The following is a 24,979-nucleotide window of genomic DNA, read 5'->3' on the forward strand; positions in this document are numbered from 1 at the left end:
GAGAAAGTGAGAAGAGAAGCCAACATGACTTCTTCCATTTCACAGAAGATGCCAACTATCATATGTAGCAGCTGTTCTCCAGCATCCAGGGCACAATCATGAAAGATGCTGAGCTCTCTGAACTCCTTTCAGGCTGAGTCCCAGAAAGTGCTCAGCACATACAACCCCCACACGGCTTCGCCCTGGATAAATGCGCGGCGGAATGAGGCAGGCCAGCTTTCAGGCTTGCATGCATGAACTTCTCTCCGATCCTTTTCATGGAGCAGAACGTGTTCTCAGGCCATGGTGAACGCCAAGAAAATCACATAAAAGCAAATCCACATTAGAAAAGGCCAAGATTCTCAGGGCTAAGCCCTCAGTGTTATCCCGCTGGAAGCAGAAGGATTCAGAGGGTTCCCACCCACGGCACAGAACCCTTTAAATATTTCAGCAAAGATGGGACTGAAGATCACCTGTTTAATTTTCTAGGAAAGACTTATCTCCTTTGTTGGGTCTTTGTCACTCTGAACCCACCTCCTTTGCTGAAAAAAAAAATATATATATATATATTATTTTTTTTTTTCAAACTTACATTCAGAGGGATTTGCCAAACGATTTCACCACAAAGGAGTGACCAAGCCCAGTTCTCCTGTAACCTGTTCCCCGTGGCAGATGCTTCTGCAAGCAATGAGGTGAGAGGCATCGATCCACCTGACCGGTGTCAGTCACGCTGTCCCCAAAACTAGGGACAACAGCAGGCTCCCTCCAGGGCATTCCATAGAGGAGGGAAGCACGAAGGTAGCTTGAGAGATCACCTCGATCTATTCATCCTTTGCCTTTGGGCTTTTTCCTGCTGGAGCAAAGGTCTGAGCTGGAAAAGCCGTTCATCGCCCTCCCCTGCTCTCCCCCCCCTTCGCTGCACCTGTTTTCTGCTTGTAGTGATGGAGCAGCAGAGCCCTGGCACCCAGGAACGCACTTGCACAGGCCCATCTCCACTCCCCAGGGAACAAAAAGATTGTTCTCGAGGCCAACAAAATCACAGAGGTCAAATGGAAGAAAGAAAATGAGTAAACTGTAGAATCAGGCTAACAAAAGGAGCAACTCCGGCTGAAGGCTAATGTAACACCCAACCAAATCAGCCTCAGTGTTTGGATCCCTGGAATATTCGCAAGGGTTTAACTCAGATTCTTCTTTTCCCACATGTAAAACAAAGCAACGCTCCTTCCCTCACGCCTGGCGCCCTGCAAACATCAAAAGATCAGTTCTGCTTCTCCCTTTCATACTTACTATAAAAAAAGGGAGGTTTGCAAATGCAGTTTTTATGGGACCAGGGATTCCCTCCCATTCCAATTAGAAATGCAGCCTGTAACTCAACAAGAGGTGTGTGCTTAAAAGCAGCTCAGGTCACTGTTCAGCAGAAGAGATGAGTGGGACATTACCAAACAACCTAAGCTCATAAACATCTTTATAAATGGTCTTTTGGGGCTGGTTGTGCAGCCAAAGCCCGTTTTCCTGGGACATCAAAAGGTGATGGCTCTGCTTTTATTGCAGAGGGTGCGTGGCAGGGTTAGCTCACGTGCATTGCCTCCCGCTCCTGCGTTCCCTTTTGGGCTGGTCCCAGCATCTTGCTGGTCCCACCGTGTCTGCTCCAGAGCTGGGGGCACGTGGAGCCTCAGCTCTTGCTCTGCTGTGGTCCCGAGAGGTGTGAAGAGACATCCCACCAGTGCTGTCTCATGCCGGGGATGCCTCAGCAGCAGAAGCCTTGGTGGCAACAGAGGTTGCAAGCCCGAGCTAGCGGTCAGCAGCCTTAAAGCCTGAGATCTGGGACCGCGGCCCCAGAATCACACAGTAGGTTTAATTACTGACTCACCTCCTCACTCTGGTATTTATTTTCATTGCGTCTTCTCTCTCCTCAGTATGAGGAACTGAGAGAAACCACCGGCAAACACGACGTCAGCTTGCATAACACAAAGGATGAAATTGTGGAGCTGAATCGGGTGATTCAGAGTCCGGCTGGAGAACATGGAAACACCAAAGCCCGGGTAAGGGTGACTCAGGGGCAATCACGTGTCAATCGCCATCCAAGGTTGTGGCTTTCCCGAAGTTCTCCGCTAGAGCAAGGGAGCAATAGACAGTTTTGATGAAACGCACGTCAGCTGCTCGACACTGAGACTTGCCTATTGCCCAGAGTAAAATGCTCTGTCGTGACTAACAACTACACTACCATCAGCAGAGACCTGCAGTAAGAAGACACAAACCCCGACGCCCACCAGGTCCCAGCTAGGCAGAGAGAACTGTCCTGGAGTTAGAGGTTTTACTTACAGAGGCTGAAAATGCAAAGGTGCAGGTGGGTGAACGCACCGACAGGCAGACTCGGGAGCTCTGAGCTATTCAAAGCACGTGCGGATGAAGAGCAGTAGTTAACATCTCCTACCTGCAGAGATGCAAACGGGAAGGGGCATCGCTGAGGAGCACAGGGAAGTGGTTGTTGAGGATGCAAAGTGCCAACACTCCAAGCTGGAGGCATCCCTGCGGGAGGTGAAACAGGACACAGCCTGCGTGTACCAGGAGCTGATGAACGTCCAACTGGCCCTGGACATGGAGCTCCTGACCTGCAGGAAGCTGCTGGAGGGCGAGAAGAGCAGATAGGGGCTGGCAAAACCCTGCAGGATCCTTGCAAGGAGGAAACAGTAGCACATGTCACCTCACAGCTACCTGATGAGCATCACCTCTGATGGCAGTAAATCCCACCGAGAGCCGTCCTGGGGAGCGGCGCGTCCCAACGCGCTTTCCAGCACTTATGGACCCAAACGCCTGACGAAGCCAGAAACTCCTAATGCAGTCAGGCATTGGGTCTTCGGCCAAGTGGCGGACCTCACAGAAATAAAGATGATGAGCTGTGCAGCCTCAGGTCTTATCAAGCCAAAGACTCAGCTGCAGCCAGAACGACCGGGTACCTATTCACACGCGAGCCAACGAGGGGACGGGGGCAATCCCCCGGGGGGATCGCATACTGACCCCATGCTTTGATGGCAGCAACTCTTCCAGCAGCAGATCCCAGTCCAGAAGCAGAAAGCTGGTGACCGGAGGAGGCATCTGCAGCAAAGGCATTACCACCTCTGGGGACACTCGTACTCTCATACCAGCACAGGTGGATAGTGCTGTGAGTGGGAAGATCTCCAGTGTCAAACTGGGATCCTCTACAACCTCCTACAGGTCAAAAGACTAAAAATCAAATACTAAAAAAACAGAAAGCATTTGAAAGGAGGGTCCTTGCTCCACCAGTTCACGACAGCAGCAGCCTGCTAGCAGCACACACAGGGCACATGGGGGGGGGGTGGGGGGTGTTAAAGCGTTTGATCCATGCCGCATCACTTATTCCCTTACTACCATTAAGAAACTTGGTCTTTTCGTCACCTCATGCTACAGGTTTACAAATCGGCTCTTGCCAAAGTTTGCCTGTTCCTCCTGGGCTGTGTAGGTCTGGCAAAGCCTGGACGGCAAAGCTATTTTACCAAGGCAGCGCACAGCTAGCACAGCATGTGCACTAAGGAACCCCTTGCCTGGAAAGATAACTGGGTTAAAAATACTGCGGGAGAGAAGTTTCTGCTCCTCCAGTGTATGGACATGATTGCGACGAAAAGGTAAAAATCCAGGGGAGCAGAGGAGTCTCAACTAGATCATCAGATTCCTCTATGATGCTTGTTGTTGCCTTTATCTTGTTTCTCTATTTCTCCCCAATAAATTGACACAGCAAGTCTGAGATGACATGATACAACTTTTCTTTTTAGAGTTACAAAACACATGCTAACGAGACAATTTATGAAAAAAAACAACCCCAAACTCAAACCCAGGCCAAAGACATCTCTCTTTAGTGTCCCCAAGAGAGCCACTGGCTTTTGGAAAATGCAAGGTGGAGAGCTGGTTCCTGGGAAGAGGGAGGGGTGAGGACATCAGGTCACAACATCTCCCCCACCATGCTGCTCCTGTGTCCATCACTCAGCAAACATCACACCCCTGACCTGATCCCCCCCCAGACCAGGATGAAGGAGGGAGGGATGCTCAGAATCACCGTGGCTACAGCTGGGATAAAAGAACATAACAGGAACAAACCGGGTGATACTTTTGTCCTCTGAAGACTGTGGTAGGCTGGAAAAGGAGGAATTCTCCCATCAAAAAGGGTTTTTTTTCTGAAACAAAGGCTTGTTTTCTTTTTTTAATTGAGATTTTTCCGTTAAAAAAAAACACTAAGTAGCACCAAAAGGGCTCATGCTCAGCCTGATTTGGACTATTTGGCTTAACTGAGCTAGCTCAAAACATCGCAGGTTTTTTGGAGTCCATTCAATAACACATTCAACTGCCTTTTTGCCCTGTTGCATTGGAGAACCTGCAGCCTTATCCATCACCTCTCTCTCTTTCTGGGTCACCTCCCTGCAAGCCCAGCCTCCTGCAACCCCCCATTCTCGGATTTCTGTCCAAAAATGCTCTGCAGTCACATCTGGCACCAGTTGTCTCATCCCGAGCAGAAAGTGTTTCCTAGAACAACAATGCGGGTGGAAGAGATGCAACCAGAGCACCATAAAATACATCTACAGTCTGGTGCAACATAGTCTGACACGTGAAGATTGAGGACGATGGCAGGATTAACTCCAGATCTTCTCATGCTCCGTTCCCCTAAGGACGCCTGCGAGCCCGGGAGCTGCAGCGTCCCAGCGCTCCCAGATCCTAGCAGCAAAGCTGGTAATTTTGGCTTGCAATTGTAACCAACCACTGAATAGGGAAGGGGAAAGAAACGCAGTAAACAAAGCAAAATCATTAGTTGGAATCTTCCACCCTGCCCCTACCAAAGACGCTGCCCTCCCACACAGGTCCTTCCCGGGACCCGCACGCGCATACCAGTGGAGGAGGCGAAGGACCAAGCCTGGCCCTGCCCCACACCAGGTGGGAACCCAACCCCAGGCTGAGGGATGTGGGACAGGAGACGCCGGTTTTCTGAGGATTTGGCCAATAAGTGTCTGCAAAAAGCTACCAGGTTCCAAGTATCGGTTTCAATTTCAACTGATCAGCAATTCCCCCCAGATAAATTACCATGTTGGAAAACACTCGTATCAGCAACCTGCAGAAAAATCACCTTGAGAAACACATGTGGCCCCATGGATATTCGCCCAGCGTTAAACCGTGTTGCCTTTTTGTAGGCAGAACCAACAAAACACGGTCATTTACCACTAACCTGCCTGCAAGACTTTGTTCGTTAATTCTCAGTAAATTCACATTTATTACTGATAGTTTTTATTAAACAGCAGGCTGAATCACATTCTCCTTCAAAGCTCTCACTGGCAAGCTGAGGTACCAGCAAAACGTCAAGACACCCTTTGATAGAAAAGGATTTTCCATTTCCAAAGTCTGAGATCCGATTCATCCAACCTATAAAAAGGGAATCTGCAGTTTTGATCACGTCTCCCGAAAGCAAATCACCCAGCACAACTCCCCTCATTTTTGTTGCTATTACACAAGAACTAAACACGACCGCTCTGCCTTAACAGCGTCCTTCAAGCCTTTATGGGACAAACACACTGCCGCGTTCTCTGCTGGTGAGCACAACATGCTAAGCAGTTCACATTCTTTGCATCACAAAATATTTGGTGGAAGTTTCACGCAGCCTCGCCCCATTTTCCACACAAATAAAAGGAAGAAGGTGCTCCACCGTGGTCAGAGGGAAACACACTTGGGATCTGCTCCCAGCGCATCGCCTGCACCAACCCCTCTCCCACCAGCATCCATGTCTTGCTGCTCCTACAGCAGCAGCTCTGGCCATGCCATCAGGAATTTCTGCTCTTCCTCCGTAGCTTTTCCCAGGAATCGACGCAGTTTCAGTGCTGCTTCGTGTCACTGGGGTGGTGGCATGGGCTACCGTGGCTTGGGTTACTCCAGCAGCAGAAGCCTCAGTGGGGTGGCACACTCCAGGACCACGGCAGTGGCTGGAAGACGTGGATGCGGCTTTGGTGCAGCCAGCACAGGGCTTGGCTGCGGAGGCGCTGGCTTTGGCTACAGGGCTGGTGGGGTCTTCAGGCCACGCACCATCACACCCATCACCATCAACGAGCAACTGCTCCAACCGCTCACACTGGAGCTCGACCCCAACGTGCAAACGGTGAAGTTCCAGGAGAAAGAGCAGATCAAGGCCCTCAACAACAAATTTGCTTCTTTCATTGACAAGGTGAGCTAAGACCCCCCTCCCAGTCCCAGTTTGCAGGCACTGGAGTCCACGGGAGGTGCCTGGTGCGGAAAGGGCACGGAACCCATGTAAGACAACTCATTTGAGACATTGAGGACAATTTCCTAAGGGTGCCAGCTGAGCACCAAGGGGGTTATGAGCAACTGGGGAAGCTTCAGTGTACAGGCACCATTGCTCCGATCTCTGTGCCTCACTACAAGGAGGGAATAAGCTAAAACTAGTTTCATCAGCCTCCCAGTCCCTTCCCATTCCTCTCCACTCATCCCAAATGTGTTGCAAATCTCTCCTTTCTAGAAGCACTTTGTTTGCTTGGTGCATTTCCACCTGGGTGGCCCAGAACAGAAGCACACGGGAACAGGACACACTGCACTCGTGTAGCAGCAGCAGCAACACGTTTCCCTGCTGTTGCACGGACACTGGCTCTCCTGAGCTCTTCATCCTCATCTCATTTCCTATTTTGCTTTCTGGGATTCAGGTTCGATTTCTGGAACAGCAGAACAAGGTGCTGGAGACCAAGTGGAGCTTTCTGCAGGGTCAAAACCCCTACAAGAACAGCATCGTGCCCACGTTGGAGGCTTATATCGGTTACTTGAAGAAGCAGCTGGAAGCACTGGGGAGCAACAGAGCCCAGTTAGAAACAGACCTGAAAACTGCACAGCAGGGTTTGGAAACCAACAAGAAAACGTAAGTAAGAAACCAAGAGATATGAACGCAGGGCTCAAAATGTTCACAATTTGTAAGCAGGCACAGACCGTGAACTTTCCATGGTAGTAAATGGTTCCAGGGAATGAACAGGTGGATGGAGAGATCTACCAGGATCTCAGTATACAAGACAAGGTCCCAGCTGACAGAGATGGAGGGAACAGAGGATGTACCTCTTTGAGGTTCTCTTTCTCTCCTTCCTAATTCAAGGAATTAGCATTTAGAAACACTCAGCCGGTATTCACTGTTGCAGAGGTCAAACGAAAAAACAGTTCTGCTGCAAATTTATAAAGATGCAGAAACCTCCCTGAAAACACATTTGCTTTCCCATGGGCTACGAAACAAGACCAAAGCATCCCAAAACACTGTTTGGGGAGAGGGAAAAAAAAAAAAAAAAAAAAAAAAAAAAAAAAAAAAAAAGAGTTTCACTTCTTGAGAGAAGGCCTGAAGAAACCCAAACAAAGGTGTAATTGCACCGAATTCAAAGATCTCCCGTTTTCCCATGCAGGTACAAGGATGAGCGCAGCCAGCGGACGAGCACCGAGAGGGAGTTTGTTGCCCTGAAGAAGGTGAGCAAGGGGCTGTTTGAACTCTCCTCCTCAGGTTCAGGTCTTTGGGCTGCACACAGTGATTTATTTCCCCAAAGCAGCACACGGGACAAGTACAAGCAGGAGCTGGTGCGTGGGTTTGCTCGGACTAAAATCATCAGCAGCTGCGTAACGGGGCGCTGGCGCAGTCACGGCACCAGCAGCGAGAGTCCCTCACCCCAAGGGCAGCCCCAAGCCTGCTCTTGCCAATAACCTTCCTTCTTCTATCCCCACCGCCTCTCCAGGACGCGGACTGTTTTTTCTTAAACAAAGCAGAGCTGGAAGCCAAGGTGGAAAGCCTGAAAGAAGAGGCTGAATTCCTGAGAACGTTCTACAAGGAGGTAAGAAGCCTTAACATTGCACCAGCCGTGGTTTGCATTTCCCAGCTGGGTTTTGGAGGGGGAGGAAGGGGGGACGCAGGGCAGTGGTCACCCCTTGTGGTGAACGATGAGCATCAGCAATTCACGTCTGCATGGTCACTGCAAAGGGGGACCAAGCGGTGCAACGCGGGTGATACCCCGGCTTGGGGCTGGACTGGGAGCACAGCGGGACCAGTATCTCTCTGACCAGCTCAGCTCCGTGTTGCCACCAGGAAATCCACCAGCTGCGGGCCCAGATCGCAGATTCCTCAGTGGTCGTGCAGATGGGCCACAGCCAAGACCTTGATGTGGATGGCATCACTGCGGACATCAAGGCTCGGTACGAGGACGGTGCCCGCAGGAGCCGGGCAGAAGCACAGGCGTGGCATGAGAGCAAGGTAAGAACACTGGGCAGCGGGAGGATCCGGGACCAATTTCAAATCCAGAGAAACACCCCCCACTCTCCTGATTTGCTCTGATTTCACCCAGAGCACGTGTTTTGGGGATAGGCAACGATGTCTTTTGGGTGTTTTTTTAGTTTGAGGAGCTGCGAGCCACTGCAGGCAGAAATGCTGACAGCCTGCGAGAGACGAAACCCAGGATAGCTGAGCTGAACCGGGTAGTGCAGAGGCTGGACGGAGAAGTCAAAAGCGCCAAGGACCAGGTGAGCACAGCCAGGTCTGGTTGTTCCAGCAGGGCACAGAGGGAATTGCTGTTCCTGCAAGCTCCCACGGCCGAATTAAATGGTGCTGTTGCACCTCGCAAAGGGCGATCATGAGCTGGCTCTGCTGCTCCAGGTCGGGCTGCATGAAAGCCCAACTCATGCAGCACCTGAAGGCAGATGCGGTTACAACACCCCATCCTCCGCCAGCAACACGGGGGGGGGGGGCACCGAAACTGCATCTCCGGCTGCCCCAAACCCCTGCCAGAGGGGATCGCATCTCCATCTTACTGCTGGGCTGAACGTGCAACCAGGCTTTAAACCCGCCTCTCGGTAACACGTTACGCTTGAAGACAGCAAGAAACAGCCAAGACTGATGGTGTCTCACTCCCTGTAGCGCTGCAAGCTGGAAACTGCTGTGGCCGATGCGGAGCAGCGTGGGGAAATGACCCTCAAGGATGCAAAGCAGAAACTGGCCGAGCTGGAGGATGCTCTGCAGAAAGCCAAGGCTGACCTGGCCCGGCAGAGCTGCGAGTACCAGGAGCTGATGAACGTCAAGCTGGCCCTGGACATCGAAATCGTCACCTATAGGAAGCTGCTGGAGGTCGAGGAGAGCAGGTGGGTGACAGACCCCAGCAGGGCTGCACAAGCTGCTCTAGGTGCCTGGGTTGGAAGAAGAAACGTCTGGACGATTCTATCGCAGCTGCCACGCTGCACATCGCCACACAGCCCTGATGCAAGATCAGTTCTCCCCATCAGTCCTGATGGGCCTCCACCAGTGCAAACCCACCCAAACAGCTGGTCCTGCTGCCTCCGAATGGTGGGACAGGCTCGGGAGGGTCAGGCTCGCTTCTGAGGCTAAAGGGCTTTGCACTTGAGGACAGGCTGGTGACATGCAACCTTCTCCCACTCCCTACAGGCTCGGTGCAGAAGGCTTCCCCGTCAGCATCTGTAAGTTATTCGCCTTCCACCAAACCCACGCCCCTTCTGCCTTTTCTCCAGGGAGTTCCCTAAGCTGAAACTCAGCTCTGCTCTCCTTTTGCAGCTGCTTGTGGTTCGCAGGGAGGTCTCCCCTACACCCCGGAGCCTGGCTTTGCAAGTGCCCATGGATCAGCCAACAGAAACACGTGCTGGACCAGCAGCACGGCGCTGAGCTGCTGTGATGGCGTTAGCAGGGGCACAAGTTGCTCCCACATGACGGAGGGATCTGTGACCAAGTCAGCCAGGGCCAACATGTGAAGAGCCATAGATAAATGGCAAGGCTGGAAACGAAGCGACACGCACAGCAACAGCCGAGCCAGAGCCAGCGCACATCCTGCTCCCCAGCACCGCCTGCGCGTTCCCCGTTACGTGGGGGTACAGAAAGCAAAGAGATCTTTTCTATGCTCGAGAGTTTTGCTATTGCTGCCAGGGAATCTAGGAGCAAGAAGGGCTAAAATCCCCCTCATCGTGCCCATTGCTCTGATGCCTTTGGTGTAGCTCCCTGATCTTCCCACTCCTACAGGTTCAAGGATTGAAATGAAGTGGGAGAGACGGCGCCTTCCACCTCGGAGCGTTTTCATTCGCACTTTATCCATCCCAGCTGCCCCAGCAGCTCTCACCCCGCACCAACCCAGTCCTATCACTCAGCCTTTTAGCTACAGATACACCCTGGCACGAGCAGAGCCCCCCCGCAGCTGCCCAGCTCGCAGCTCCCTCGCACGCCACATCGATCTCATCGATTACTTGCCCCAAGGGGTGGGTTTCAAGGGCTGCTGCTGTCCGAGGCTGACGTACTCGCGTTACCTGTTTTGAAACCGATCCACAACTTTTCATCTGGGTTTTTCAATGGTCTGGCTCATCCGTTGCCACAAAGGGCATCGCGACCGGACGGCCGGGGGACCAGGGTTCCGGTGCGGGTTCAAGGGGTTGATCCGTTGACACGCTGCCTTAAGGCACAAAGCTCCTCTGCGATCTTGTTCCAGGGATCCAAACCCCACCTGAAACATGTGAGACCAGCACCAGTTGCCTTCCCAGTCACCCAGCATCAAGGGCGCTGAACTTGGAGTTAAGTACATCGACCCTGTTTGAAGGGAAAGGGGAAGCAGAGATTTATTTCTGATGCCCACGTATTTTGCCAGCAGCTTTTATTCTCGCTTTAGTCTTGCGTCTCCAATAAATTGACATAGCAACTCGGTTACCTACACCCACCTTCCTTTGGGGAAAGGAGGGTTAATTCTTGTGTCTGCTCCCCGATCTCAAATGCCAAAGCTTACAGGGGTCTGCAGCAGGCACAGGCAAGCCTTACACCCGATGGGGGCTCTTCCTTCGTAACCCAGACACCCCAATGGTCTCCCACAGCCCCCAGCACATCCATTCCCATGCAGATGAGCAGCTACGCAGGGAGCGGGGTTATAACCTCTCCAGAGCAGCACCGAGCTGAAGGCACAGCCCTCTTCTCCCTCACACCTGCGCACGAGGAGCAGGACCCATTCCACCCAAAGCTGAGCCGTTACGAGAGCTGGCTGCCAGCGAGGCACCAGACGCGGGTGCTTCCCAGGTCAGATGTCTTCGTTACGACAGGGTGGAGCCCCAAATGGGTTTTTTCCCCCAGGAAAACCAACGCAACAAAAACATTTAGAAGGCACTGACTAAGCAAAGATGCTCTAGCAATTTGCATAAAGCTAACTGAAACTTTTCATTGCTACCATTGATTGCTAGATCCCCTTAAAACCGTCACCAATTGCCTCGACTTACCTGGCAGCTCTGGGTGGTGTGACACCCCCTCGTCCTTCCCCTCACCCTGGCGCTGACCAGGTCCCGGCTCAGCTCATTGCAGGACCCCCGGGGGCAGGGCAGACCCAGCTCCTGGCCTGTGCCATGAACCCCTTCCCAGGCTGGAGCTGCCCCGAGCACAAAGTCCCACCACCTCCCTCTGGAGTAACCTCTTCTCATCTCCAGTCTGTGGGGTGTTGCCCTTTATAACCTCATCAAGCCAATTAGGCTTCCCATCAAGCTAGTTAGGCATCTCAGGTGGAAGCCCTCCCAGGACTGGAGTTGTCTCCCCCGCACCTTACCCAGTGGAGCTGGGGACTCAGGCCAGCCCATACTGGTTTTGTGCCGTTTAATTCCTTTTAAACAGAAGATGAAAATCTCAACCAACCTCGGAGTGGGGTTTTAGCCTTAGTAGTTACTGAAAAAGTGATGGAAACTGAAGCAAACGCAGCTTAAACATGGGGGAACTGAAGAACGCTCCCCACCATCTGCAGCTTCCTTCCCAGGCCTGGTTGCACCCAAACGCTCACCCCTCCTCTGCCTCAGTTTCCCCACAGAACAGAGCAGAACTCACTTCCTTTGTAAAACCCTCTTGCCATCCGCGGGCGAAGGAAGCGCGTTGCCAGTGACCTCAGTTATCACAGGAACACACGTCCAGCCTCACACCCCAGCGCTTGCAGCTGGGGGTACGGCAATGCCGTGGCGGGAGGCGGATGGAGCAAAGGGACCCCATCCTGCAACGCAGCCCAGAAGGAACCACCAGAGATGGTCCAGAAGGAACACAGTGGGGCACTTACCAGAGAGAAAATCAGGACAGCTCACGAGGTGGGGAGAAATACAGAGGCCGGGAGCAAGCAGAGGTGGCAGAAACACTCAAAGAAGCATTACGTAAAGTATTAGATAAAAAACTTACAAAGTATACATAAATAAGGTATAATTATTGTGCACTTTAGCCTACAGAGAGCAAGAGGCAGAAGCTGAAGTGCTCTGAGCCTTGGCAGGGAGAACCAGGCTTTACACCCGGCGTGGAAACCAGCAGTGCCACGAGAAGGAGAGAAGGAACATCGCTGCTTTTATGAGCTCGGGAAGCAGCAAGGTTTGCTGGCGGAGCTGGCTGGGGGAGAGGATATATTACTGATGGTCCCAAACGCAACCAGATGGGCATCTCGAATGCCTGTGAGTAAAGCCCATGCAGGGGGCGACCTCCCCAGCTGTAACAGCCTCACCAGGGCAGAGCTGCTCAGATATTTCAGTGATGTGATAACAGCGACGGGCTTTGGGGTGTTCCAGCGATGAAGGCATCAGCTACGGAGCTGTACTGAGGAAGGCACAGGTGGATGCACTCCCGATCGTGCACCGTTACCTGCTAAACCATAACGGGAGGGAAAACAGGGCTGGGATGTCCCAGCCTTACCCTGCCCCGATGCATGAGCAGAACAGTGTCCCTCGGGTGGCCCCAGGGTCCCCGGCAGCCAGACCAGGCGCGTTCCTGGCCCCGCACTGACACCAACACCCTTTGCCTGGGTGGGATTTTATGCACATTTCAGATGCTGCTTATTTTTCTTAGTCACTGCTGCAAAGCAGGGAGGCCAAAATAGCCTGCCTTCTGCGCCGTGTTACGGCTTCTTCTACCTTTCCGTACCTCGAAGCCCGTGTGCTGCCATCGTGGTTCTTCTTGTGCCGCTGTTCTCCCCAGCAGCGACACCCAGCCCACCAGCGCAGGCAGCTCAGCGGCTCTTCAGACAGGCAGTGGGAGGCGAAGTCTGGCACCCAGGAGGCTCAGCCCCGGCGAGGAGAGAGGGGTGACAAGGAGAGATGGGTGACGGGTGGCAGCACCCCTGCAGCTCAGTGCCGCTCAGCCTGTTGGTGGTGGGGGGCTCGGCAGCGGGCGGCAGCTCGGTGTCTCAATCACGGCTGTCTCGCTTCTCTAGAAGTGCTAAAATCTCCCCCATTGTGAAGCTGCTTCTGTTATTTCCCCTGAATCTAACCCAAGGACAATGACAGTCAACAAGGCACCGAACACACCTGCTTTTACACCAGCTCAGGGCACTTTGCCTTGGCAACGCCAGCAGCCCCTCCAAGCAGAGATCCAATTTCAACCAGCTCCACGCACCAGCCCAGGCTGAGCCAAGGTTGGACCCCAAGAAAAGCACAAAGCACCAAGTCCCCCCATCCCCACGGACTCACAAAGCTCCTTCCCGCGGTCCCCCGAAGCGCGTAGACCCTTGTCCCCAGCACCACGACGCACCGTGTCCTTCCGTGGACGCGGCAAAGCTGCAGCCACGCAGCTGGCACGTGCTCCTGCCCAGGCCACGCTGCAAGCCCGAGAGCCACGAATTCGAGGGGCAGCGACGGAGCTGCTGATCTCCTGTAATGCCAAGACCACCCCACAGCTCCTCACCAAGCGCTGCAAAGCCGGGCAAAGGACAGCAACCAGCGCCAGCCCCCACCAAAAACATCTGGGCAACGTCTGTCTGAGCTCTTCATTCCAACTAACTTCAAGGGATTTTTTTTTTTTTTTTTTTTTAATTTTGATTTTCTGGCTGCAACATAAAAGCCGCGAGCTGGGTATGCTGGCTCTGCTGGGCAGCCTGGCTTCCTCCCTTCCTGGCCGTTAGTGCTGCACGTGTAGCAAAGCCACCCACAGGCTCAGCACCGCGCTCACTTGGCCGTGAGGTGCTGGGCTGCGTTGGAACGGGGTCTGGGTAGCACACAGGCAGGTGAAGCATCCTTCAGGGATGCCATCCTCGTCCTGGAGGGAAGAGCTTTTCTCAGTGGCTACAAAAGCTCTGCCTGGCCCCAGCCCCGCTGCGGTGATGCCCTCTGCGGCAGCAGCTCCCCGGAGGGCTCGCCACACATCTGGGGGGTGGGAGCAAGCACAAACCACCCGTGGGGTGAGCCCTTCTTACCCCACAGCATCCCAAAAGGAGCAGGAATGAGTCGTCTCCACGCAGGAAGGCTCAGTTTCACCTCTCCGAGTTTTGGCCATCTGCAGGAGAGGTGTCTCCTCCAGCACGTAGCTCCTCTCCTTGAGGGGAGATGGTGCTCAGAGAGGGACTGGTTTCAGCCCTGATCAGGAGCTGGGCTCAGGCAAAGTGCTGGAACAAAACCAGTCCCGTCCCGCCACTGCCCAGACGGTGCAGAGCAGGCAAGGTAACACTCACCCAGGAACGAGACTGCAGGCAGCAAACCCTGACCCCTGACCCTGAGCAGAGCGTGGCACTGCTCCGGGGGACACAGCCGGAAAGGGGTGGGTGACATTGGGATTTTTTCCTGAGCAGCACAGACAAGGAACTCCGCTGGGACCGAAGAAGCATGCAATAGGGAAACTTTATTAGCGGCCTCATGACAAACTCTCAGACCACAAAGGCATAAAAAGTCAACCAAAGATACACTGCTAGGACATGGCTGAGCACGCGACGCGACAATTCTGCGCAGTTTCTTGGAGTTATTTATCTAACAATTCTTCCTACTGCAGTAACGACCTAACTATTTCCCTGGCATGTTTAAGTTGAAGACACATTTTGGCAGGAACAAGTGGTTATTGTAATGATGCATCAACAAAACACGCTTTTTCCTCGCTGTAGTACAGACACCAGGTATCACTACACTATCACAGACACACCTTAAAATACAGGGTGGTAATCAGAGACACCCGAGGATGGGGAATGTTACCTCCTGTTTTAATGTGCTACTTATCATTTTAAGCAGCTTTGTATCCCTTAAGCTTCGGGCTTCTCTTAAGGAGAGGGAATGGGCGGGGGAGCTTCTTTATGAGTTACTTTCCTATAAAGAGCCTGCAAGTACATTTCTCTGCATTGTTTTCGGTGAGAAACCAGCTTCGTTTGGAGGAAAATCGTTGAATTCCATTTCTGAGCCCATTTCCAAAGAAAATGAGAGGCCCAGAACAGTTTCACTGTTTACTTCTTGGTATACTTTAAGAAAACAAACCCAGGCTGAAATCTTAACAGGGGTTGGCCTTCTCTGAGAAGCCTAAGGGAATAAAGTCTTCCAAACCATATTAAGAGGGAGATAATCTTCTGGTCTCTTTTGTAAAACCACAGCAAGAAATGCAGAATAGCTTGCCACTCACATGATTACTTTGCCCTTCAAAGGGTGAAATCCAGCCCTGAGCAGGGGGTACCAAGCACACAAGTAACAAAAGCGTTATCCCGCCTGCTTCACTGGATAAATTTCACCCTACAGGCTTGAACCTGCTCTCAGTGGAACGGTTCCCGCCAAGTTCAACAGTGCAGGATCAAGCCTTAGGCATGAGACGGCAGGGTCAGGTGCTCTGATGTGTCTTATTCCAATTCGTTCATCACTGCAGAAATGTTGCAGCCAATTTGTCCTATAAAAGGCAACACGACTTTTCTTTTTAAGGTTTCCCTCCTCCCACGTAACTGATACCCCGCTGCTCTCCACGCCTGTAGTTACTTCCTGAAGCTTCTCCTGCTGGACGAGGTTGTGGTGACGGTGTAGGATTTGGAGCCACCCCCAGAGGAGAAGCCGAGCGCCCCGCTGCCCATGCCTGCTCCCAGGCTAAGGCCTCCTCCGATTCCTCCTCCCAGGAGTCCGCTGGAACCGGAATAGCCACCTCCACCGCTGGAGCTGACCACAGCTGTGGCACAGAGAGGAGGAAACAAAATGTGAGCACCAGGAAACTTCAACCCCGGCTTGGCGCTCCCACAAAAATGGCTTTTTTAAATTGCAGCAACCAGATGAAAACTCACTACAATCTCCCGCAAAACACAGGGCCTGGGACACTAATCCCTTTCACGTTTTGGCCCAGAGCATTTATTCCCTGTGCTGAGCCAGATGCACGTGGGGGCTGAGCAATCCATCCCCTTCTCCGTCACTCGCTCTGGCTCAGGACCAGCTGCAGCACGGAGAACCCCGTATCATAAACACACCCAGCTCATCTCTGGGTGCACCCAAGAGGCTGTGGGCATGCGGCTCACCAGCTATCGGCAGCAATGAAGTGGATGAAAAGTGCAGCCAACTGGTTTAGAGCTGCAGACAGCTTCCCCGAGCCACCAGCACCCACCCAGCGTCCAGGCACGGTGATCACTCGGTGCCTCCCAAGCTGGAAAGACACCCTCTAACATCACCTTTGTGCTAACCTCCGATTAGGCAAGGCATTTTGTCATTAGTACATTTTTCTCTGTCCAAAAACAGGAGGAAAGAAAGATCAGCATTCTCCCAAGTTAAATTTCTAACAGATGAGTTCGAGCTGAAGTCCACCACGGAGCCAAGAGCACACGATTAGCTTCTGTCTCGGGGGGCTCCTGCTTGAGAAGGGGCTTAACTGGGCTGAGGAGCTAAGGCAGGGCGCGGCGAGGCCCCACCACACCGACCCAGCTGGTCCTCACCTGCATTTTCCATAGGTGTATTTAACACACACGTTACCTATGTGTAACTGTTACAAATTCTAAAATCAACTCACAGATATTGACGCTGCCAACTCCATCACCAGCCAACCTGTCAGGGAAGAAAAACACAAAGGCAGAAAGGAAAAGGATGGGTGAGACTCAGCATTACTCAGTGCTCCCCCAGGGCCTCGGCGCTGGGGATGGAGACAATGGCAGTGAGTTATTATTGCTGTTGTAAATAATTCAGACAAGATAAGTGTGCCATCCAGCGCTTTGTTCTGGCCCTACATTTACAAGCTCTGTTATCACCCGGGGGGAGCTGGAAGAGCATGGAAGCTCTGTCCTAATTCCGTGGGGATTTGAGCCACTCGGAAATTCTCTGCCACAGTATTGAATATGATGGAAAACAACTTTTCTCCTCTTTGCCTGTTTTCACCGTAAGTATCAAATTTTCCCCAGGATTTGCCTCTTCAGCCAAAGCATTTTCAAGACCAAAACTCAATTTCAAATGCAAGGTTTCTTCTTCTGCATTTCCTTGCAGAAACTGGAATTGGGCCCCCACAGTGTCCCCAAGCAAAGGGAACAAAGGGCTGGACCCTTCCCCACGTAAAGCCCACCAGTTGCCCCCACCTGCTCTCCTCGCCCTCCAGCAGCTTCCTGTAGGTCGCGATCTCGATGTCCAGGGCCAGCTTGACGTTCATCAGCTCCTGGTACTCGCGCAGCTGCCGGGCCATGTCCTGCTTTGCCTTCTGCAGGGCTGCCTCCAGCTCCTCCAGTTTTGCCTTGGCATCTTTGACAGCCAACTCGCCACGTTCCTCGGCTTCAGCAATAGCCGCCTCCAGCTTGGCACGCTGCAAGGACGGAGCAGGGTATGTCAGTGGGCATCTCACCTCCTTGATGGAGCACACCACTGCCCATGGACTCCTGACATCTACTGGCCAGACCATCCCTGTGTATCTGCAGAGCCCTGGAGCCATCTGCTCAACTCACATCCCTAGGAATTCACGCCTACACATTTTTGGGGGCACTGGATGGAGATCAGCCTACAAAGGAAGCTCATCTCACCCCAAGATACGTTCTTCCATAAGGCAGACCCTATTTCTCTCCACTGGGTACATTTTCAGAAGACTTTCTTCAGGTGTTCCTCAGCTTCTCAGCCCACCCACGCCGCACACAACAGCACAACACTGAGGGTTACTGCACGCTCAGGTTTCCTCTCCTGTTTTGCCCCACAGCTTGTTCAGAGCCAGCTGGTCTCCAGCAAGCTTTGATGCGAGGCAAGCCTGGACTGGAGCAGCCCTGCAGTTACCAAACAATGCAGACTGACCCCAAAAGCATCCCTGTGGGGCCGCATCGAGCTGGCAGTCCGATGCACCCTCAGCTGTGCCCCTACACCTCCAAAAAAGCCCCATGTTTGGCAGGAAGGGCTCACAATGAACCTGTGCTTTATACTCTCATTACTCAAGAAAGCTGTGCTGGGTCAGCTCCTTGCTTGTAAGTGTGTGTTGAAGCCTCCCTGCCCTGAAACCAAATAAATATGAACGCATGAATCACACTGGCTTATCTCCAGCTTCGTGCACCCTGGTTATTCACAGCCAGTTTTCAGCCCTGAACATGGTCTCAACCACTCACTGGTCTGGCTTTCACCAGCCTTTTGATAAACCGATAAGAGCCCCGGGAGAAAGCAAACAGAACTCCCGTACAGCTGGAAAATTCTTTTATACGCCCAAACACAGCGTTCCTTTCTGCAAAAAGGGAGTGGACAAAGCTCCCAGAAGCAGGAGGGCACAAGGAATGTGTGTGGCTGGGAGGGGGACCACATGCAGCCTTGCCCTTTGGAAGCGGCTCTGCATCACTCCCCTTCTGCGCTGCGGGGTGGCCTGCGGGCTCCTTCTCACCAGCTGTGCAGCTGCCTGTCAGCATCCTGTGGCTCACAACTCTCAGCCGTGGGGGTGAGCACGGCAGCCACCCCCAAAACGTTTCTACCCATGTTGTGTTACGCCCAGATCCCTGGCACAGCTGCTGCTGCTAAATCCACTGCTCTGCAGCAGGAGAAGGGCAGCTCCTCACCTGGGCCTTCACGTTTTCAATTTCACCCTCCAGCCTCTGGATCATGCGGTTTATCTCTGAGATCTCGTTCTTTGCGTTGCGCAGGTCATCTCCGTGTTTCCCAGCAGTGACCTGCAGCGCCTCGTACTGTGACATAAAACAGGGCAAGAGAAAAGGATGGAGTCAGGCCGGCAGTCAATCAGCTGGCTGAAATCTCTCCCATAAACATGTTTTTTTCTGGCTAAAAGCAGAAGCTGTCACTGCCTTTATCTCTCCCATAACTCACCTTGCTCTGGTACCAGGACTCTGCCTCTGCCCGGCTCCGGTTGGCGATCTCCTCGTACTGCGCTTTGACCTCGGCGATGATGCCGTCCAGGTCCAGGTTTCGGCTGTTGTCCATAGACAGCACCACGGAGGTGTCAGAGATCTGGGCCTGCAGCTCACGAAGCTCCTGCCAGTCGAATTAAAAACAATACCATTAATCACTGACTTTTAAGGGACCCTTTTCTGGAAGCCAATTAAAGAGAGAATCCAAGAAGAAAAGGGGAAGGGAGGCAGATAATAAGAATTCAGTCAAAACAATCATTAATTAGTAGGAAACCATCTGAATCCCATCAACCTTGCAAAGCACAAAGTAACACACAGCAGCAGAAATGGAGCTACTCACCACCCACGTTTGGACAGCAAGGTTAGTTTACCTCACTCCTGAGGTAAGAACACAGCACGAAATGCCAGTCCAAGGAGCTTAAGCATCAGCTTCACAACAACAAGACGGCCAAACTCCATCACCTCACCCAAGGATGCAATGTGACCTGTTCAATCAATCTCTTACCTTGCAAACAGTGGGTAAGGTGAAGGAGTATGGGATAAGGAGCTTTCCTTTCTTTCTCTCACACAGCACACACCAGCACTACAGCACTGGCTGCAATACACTGGTTTTCCTTGTTTTCATACTAACAGCATCAAAAAAATAATGCATGTCCTGGCTAAATTGGCAGCAAATTCATCTCATGTTCCAGACAGAGAAATCACTGTGACTATTCACAGGTTACACACTTTACTTGCAGGCTTCTTTTTCCTTATGTAAGGGAAGACTCCATGTCTCCATCACCCCTCTCATCTCTGGTAACAGCACATTAATGGTCTCAGTCACCATTCACAGTTCTTCACCCGCTAGTGGTGCTACACTGCAGCAGCTGCAAGAAGCAGAAGGGACCTTACCGCTTCATAGAGAGACCTCAGGAAGTTAATTTCATCCGTCAGCGCATCCACCTTGGCCTCCAGCTCCACTTTGTTCATGTAGGCAGCATCCACATCCTAAAAAAAGAGTGATAATCCACTGAGAATGCTACAGCTTTGGTGACTTAGCTCACCCAGCCTTTGACGGCTTCAAAAGCAGCCATGAGCCCACCAAGCTCCCTGAGCCATCTGCTCTCTGCCCAACGACCCACCACGTCCTAAAACTATCTACTGATACTAAATATTGCTGGTGTGCGGGATCCCACATGTTCTGCAGGGTCCCCTGGGCCTGTGTTTGCAAGTCCACTGTCAGTTTGAACCGTCCAGGGAGCCCTTCGGAAACACCCCAAAGGAAAACAGAGCCATAACTTCTGGTACCCCTGGGATCCAGCGCTCCTGCCCAGCTCCCTAGAGAGACTTTGGTGCCTCCAGAGAGGCCAGAAATGAGAGCTGCAGTTCTTCACCTGCAGGTCTCTAGGCACAGCTGGAGCAAAGGGAGTGTAGGGGCAGAAGGGGGAGACGGGCTGCAAACATCTGTGATCAGTCCCAGCCAACCCCCATGGCACGCACCTTCTTCAGCACCACAAAGTCGTTCTCTGCTGCCGTGCGCTTGTTGATTTCGTCTTCGTATCTGCCAGAAAGAAAAAAAAAAAAACCAACAAAGGGGTTGGTGTGAAGTCAGAGCCTGGGTAAAAGGAAAAAAACATCACAGTGAAGAGTTGCCCCGATTCTCTTCCCTCTCCCTCCGTTTCTCTTTGTGAGCCACCCCAGCAAAGCCTGTGACCTCTCCAAGCAAGCCAGCCCCAGGCAGAGCCTTGCTGGACAACTACGATGTGTGCTTTGCACCAGAGGTACCAGCTGTGCGCCACAGTTCCAGGGTACTGGTTGGACGAGCTGATGCCTGAAAGCTACTCTGGTCCACACCGCCAGACCACTAACCTGGAAAGCATTTCTCACCCCTGCTTTGCCATATTCCTTAAAATTCACTGCACTTAGGAAGATTTCTGTGCCTCGTCCTCACTCACGGACAGCTGAGGCTCTCTGCTTTTTCACTTGCCCCTTAAGAGAACAAATACAAACGCAGAAGAGACGCAAGCAGACTCAACGCATTTCTCTAGGCTGATCAAAGCACCTGCTAATGCCACTTTCACTGCACGCTCCCTTATTCCAGACTTTTGAGAATATTGTGCAGGTGTCGATCACATGCCATTGTCCTGGTAAGAGTTAAACGGAATTATCCTCACTCTGAACCGAGTGGCTACGCTTCAAAGCTGCACCAACTTCTAATAGCGGCTACAACCCTCCTCTAGGTGTTCACCTTTAGATGGAACGAGCCAGACCCTCAGCAGCTAAAAATCATGTTCCATTGACTTTACGGAAGGATCGCGGATTTGCACCACTTGCAAACCTGGCCCTCAGAGCCTGCCTTCCGCCAACCTGTGCACAGCCAACCCGCTGAAACCAACAGCGGGAATCTGCTGAACGAATCCTGAAAGTCATCCCAGGAACAGAGCAGGAACCACTTGCTCCGGCTGCGTCAGAACTGCTGCTGCCGAAGCTCGAACACTGCTCTCTATTTACACAGTCCCTGCGTGGCTGGTGCTGTAATTTGCCTTCCAAAGTGTGAGCCACTTCACTTCCAACGGCCTTCATGTGCCTCCCCTGCTGCTCCATGCTGGAAGCTTGCCCACCCACACTGGCATAGATGGACACTGTCCCTTTGGAACCAATGACCTGCATCTGTTGCTACTGCAGAGTAATACATGACCTGGGAATTACGTGATTGTGCTGCGTAATACTGCACAGCCTGCAGCGCAGAATGGACGGTCTGGTAAATATATATAGGTAAATAAATATATCTGATATATAAATAACAGGTAAAAAGACTGAATTATTCTTAAATTGTCTGTGAAAGTCCTCATTTCCTGGGGGAAGCTCCACCAGGGATCAATGAACTACCAAGTCACGCAGCGTTCTCCACTGGCTCCCGACGTGCCTTGGGAAGTCCGGCACACCTCAGCACACCTCGGCACGCACGGCCAGCGCGGACACAGGCTGCTCCTACCCCTGCTTGCTGCAAACCGCACCCCTCATCAACGCAGCTTCCGAGTAAGGGACTGAGCCCATCCCCTGGAGCCTCGTGCGTAGAAATCTCCTTCCTGACCCCCCGATGTAAACTGAGAATTACTGTGTAAATTACACATTACAACCGACACACAGAGCGCTAGTCATGTTTTACGTATCCTACACAGAAGATGGTATTTTCTTCGTACAAATGGGGAGAAGCAGGTTCTGAGCTCGTTACTACAGCCTCACTCCCTCCGCTGCACTAGCATCTCAGGCTCCCAGTTCTTGCTCCCCTTCTCTTAGCACAGACAGGGTTGGGTTTTACGTGGACCTGTAAGCTGAAGGAATAAATATGCACCTGTGCACCTTGCAGTCGTGTGACATGCAACTAAAATTAGGGCTACAGTTCCTCTGGGTGCAAACCAGCCCCGTGCTGCTGCCTTGCAGAGATGCAAAGTGCAGCTGCGGGTGGGCACAGGGTAGAAGTGACTGAGCGGGGCGGGGGGGAAACATCATTCCTATGCACCTCCTTGGGAATCACTGGCTATTGACTTTCCCTAAACACACCCTGGGGATTATCAGATCTGTTTGTTTTCAGTTCCTGCTCGATCCAGTTTGCCAGCTCCCTCTTTCTTTCTTTTCCTTTTTTTTTTTTTTTTTTTTTAATTAAAGGCATTCCCCTTTACAGCTGGGTTGGGCACAGGCTGGGACAAAGGCTACTTTCTTCATGGGACTCCTCCCAAGCGACACGATTTAGACTGAAAAAGTTGCTTAAAAATAACAGCTCACCTGCTCCATTACCCACCCACAGAACAAGCAGCGGCTGGCTCCCCGCCTGCCAGCCTGCTGAGCTCCCGTGGGGTTCCTACAGACCCAAAACGGCACATCCAACCCAAAGCCATCCCTGAGGAGGCGCCAAAGCAATGCAGCCACCAAAGACCATGTGGGAAGAACGTGCCAGGAACAGCGAGCGATCCAGCCTGGACAAATCCAGGCAGCTTCCCTGGCCTGGCCAACCTAACTCATGGCTGGAAAAAAAAAATAAATCTCCCTGCCTAGCAGAAAAGCTGGGGACATCTCTGCCAAGCTCCTGACCAACCTGCCAGCTCAACTACCCTGTTAGGTGGGAACATTGTACGTTACTTGGTCTTGAAATCCTCCACGAGATCCTGCATGTTCTTCAGCTCGCCCTCCAAACGCCCTTTGTCGTTCAACAACCCATCCAGCTGGCGCCGCAGGTTGTTGATATAGGTCTCAAACATGGGGGCAATGTTACTCCGGGTGGTCTTCTGGTCCTGCAGGAGGGTCCATTTGGTCTCCAGCATTTTGTTTTGCTGCTCCAGGAAGCGGACCTGGAAAGCAACCAGGAGGTCATTTGTGAAAGCAGGAGGAAGGGGGAGCTGCCACTACAGAGTCTGCAGCCAGGGGAAGGACGGCTCTGGCCGGTATCTGAGGAATTTAGATTGCTCATAGGAAGGACCTAAACTCTGGAGGGTGATAAAAACATGAGGGGGAACTGCTGCTCTGGGGCTTGCTTTATGACTTCAAGGCTTTATATGGATTAAAGATAAGCAGATTCTGCTTGCCTGACGCTTGACAGAAGCTATCCACAGACCTCAAAAGTCAGCCAATTACTCAAACTCCAGGTCTGGATTCCTTGCATTTCGGGGATGCCAGAGCTGAAGTTTACACAGGATTAATTAGTGCAAGAGAGTAAAGCCACAGAGGTACAGGGTAGTGCAAACAAACACAGCGAGCCCTGACTTAGGTAAAGGCCTGTTCTACCGGGAGGATTACCCTCCTCCCCGAGTTTGGTGGTGCTGTGCTTGGGTGCAGGTTTGATCTTTAAACCCTGCACCTGCACTGGGGGCAATGCCAGCTAAATAAAGGGGGTACAAAGCCAGCCTAAGCAGGGCAAACCCCTTCACTGACAGCAAAGCATGCAGGGCTTTAATTAAAGAGTTACTGGGTTGCAGCAGGCAAATCACACCATGCTCTTGAGGACCTGATCCTGACCCCGCTTATGAATTTCCCCCGGGGTTAAGTGAGCTTTGGGGCAGACCTGCTTTTAGGCAGTGTCCACGGAGCTATCAGTCTTTCCAACATCTCACCTTATCAATGAAGGAGGCGAATCTGTTGTTGAGCGTCTTGATTTGCTCCTTCTCCTCCTTGCGTACCCGCTGGATATTGGGGTCAATCTCCAGATTCAGGGGCGTCAGGAGGCTCTGGTTGATGGTGACCTCCTGAATGCCCGTGGGGCTGAGTGTCCCACCAAATCCCATGCTTCTGTAGCTGGTTCCAGTGGGAACGCTGTAATAGGTAGTACCCACATGGGAGATCTGCTTGTTGGAGCCGAGGTTGTAAAGGCTGGAGCTGCCAAAGCCACCTGCCCTGCCTAAGCTGGCACCCCCTCCTAGTCCGCGGGTCGAGGAGACGGTGCTGAGTCGCACTTGGCTGATCCCTGGGATGGCGGCAGAGCGAGAGCTGAAGCTCACAGAGCGGGACATGGCTGCCTGGCGAGTGTCGGCAACACCCCCCACCACTCAAAAGCTCAGGGAAGCTGGGCTGGAGACCAGGGGAGTGAGCTCTCCCGACTGCTTCTCCTTTTATCCGTTAGAAAAGCTGGGCTTGGCCCAAGGGCAAAAGAGGGATCATTTTACTGCCCTGGAGGGCTGGGTGTGCCTGGCTGCCTTCCCACCCTCTGTCAACCTGCGGGATCGAGCAGAGGAGGAGGGAAGGGCCAGCGAAGGGACAGGACACACCTGGCGCCGTGTTCCTGCGGTCGGACCTGGCATTGTTCCGCACTTCCCTCGGCCTCTGCCGCAGGCACAGCCCAGGGACGTGAACCACGGGCTCCTCCGGGCGCCCTGGGCAGAGCGCTGTGACAGGACAGGTCCCGTCCCCGCTCCCTCAAGGCTCCTCCGGTCCCCTGCGCTTGCCTAAATGGACGGTGAAATGAGAAGAGGGGGAATATG

The 24,979-nt window shown here is 52.6% G+C and overlaps 2 protein-coding genes across 2 annotated transcripts; one reads left to right on the forward strand and one right to left on the reverse strand.

Annotated features, from left to right (window-relative positions):
* The first annotated feature begins 5,881 nt into the window (after positions 1-5,881).
* On the forward strand, positions 5,882-9,762 carry LOC101914968 (keratin, type II cuticular Hb4-like). The gene is made up of 9 exons (XM_055792388.1): positions 5,882-6,196; positions 6,690-6,898; positions 7,425-7,485; positions 7,749-7,844; positions 8,096-8,260; positions 8,401-8,526; positions 8,921-9,141; positions 9,443-9,474; positions 9,539-9,762. Exons 1-9 carry the CDS (start codon positions 5,882-5,884, stop codon positions 9,760-9,762), a joined length of 1,449 nt encoding a protein of 482 aa, XP_055648363.1.
* A 4,826-nt stretch (positions 9,763-14,588) lies between these two features.
* On the reverse strand, positions 14,589-24,517 carry LOC101911380 (keratin, type II cytoskeletal cochleal). Its single transcript, XM_027780621.2, has 9 exons — positions 24,116-24,517; positions 23,148-23,356; positions 20,508-20,568; positions 19,920-20,015; positions 18,985-19,149; positions 18,720-18,845; positions 17,280-17,500; positions 16,724-16,758; positions 14,589-15,898 (listed from the first exon to the last, which is right to left on the reverse strand). The coding sequence occupies exons 1-9, from the start codon at positions 24,509-24,511 to the stop codon at positions 15,711-15,713; spliced, it is 1,497 nt and encodes a 498-aa protein (XP_027636422.2). The 5' UTR covers positions 24,512-24,517; the 3' UTR covers positions 14,589-15,710.
* Positions 24,518-24,979: the final 462 nt, after the last annotated feature.

This window comes from Falco peregrinus, chromosome 19 (genome assembly GCF_023634155.1).
Source record: "Falco peregrinus isolate bFalPer1 chromosome 19, bFalPer1.pri, whole genome shotgun sequence".
NCBI classification, from domain to species: Eukaryota; Metazoa; Chordata; class Aves; order Falconiformes; family Falconidae; genus Falco; species Falco peregrinus.

Coding starts and splice junctions, on each gene's coding strand:
- LOC101914968 (XM_055792388.1), top strand. CDS start 5,882: ATGGGCTACCGTGGCTTGGGTTACTCCAGCAGCAGAAGCCTCAGTGGG. Junction 6,197..6,689: donor TTGCTTCTTTCATTGACAAG/GTGAGCTAAGAC, acceptor TCTGGGATTCAG/GTTCGATTTCTGGAACAGCA. Junction 8,261..8,400: donor AGGCGTGGCATGAGAGCAAG/GTAAGAACACTG, acceptor GTGTTTTTTTAG/TTTGAGGAGCTGCGAGCCAC.
- LOC101911380 (XM_027780621.2), bottom strand. CDS start 24,511: ATGTCCCGCTCTGTGAGCTTCAGCTCTCGCTCTGCCGCCATCCCAGGG. Junction 19,150..19,919: donor TGAGGTCTCTCTATGAAGCG/GTAAGGTCCCTT, acceptor TTCGACTGGCAG/GAGCTTCGTGAGCTGCAGGC. Junction 17,501..18,719: donor TTGAAAACGTGAAGGCCCAG/GTGAGGAGCTGC, acceptor CCGTCCTTGCAG/CGTGCCAAGCTGGAGGCGGC.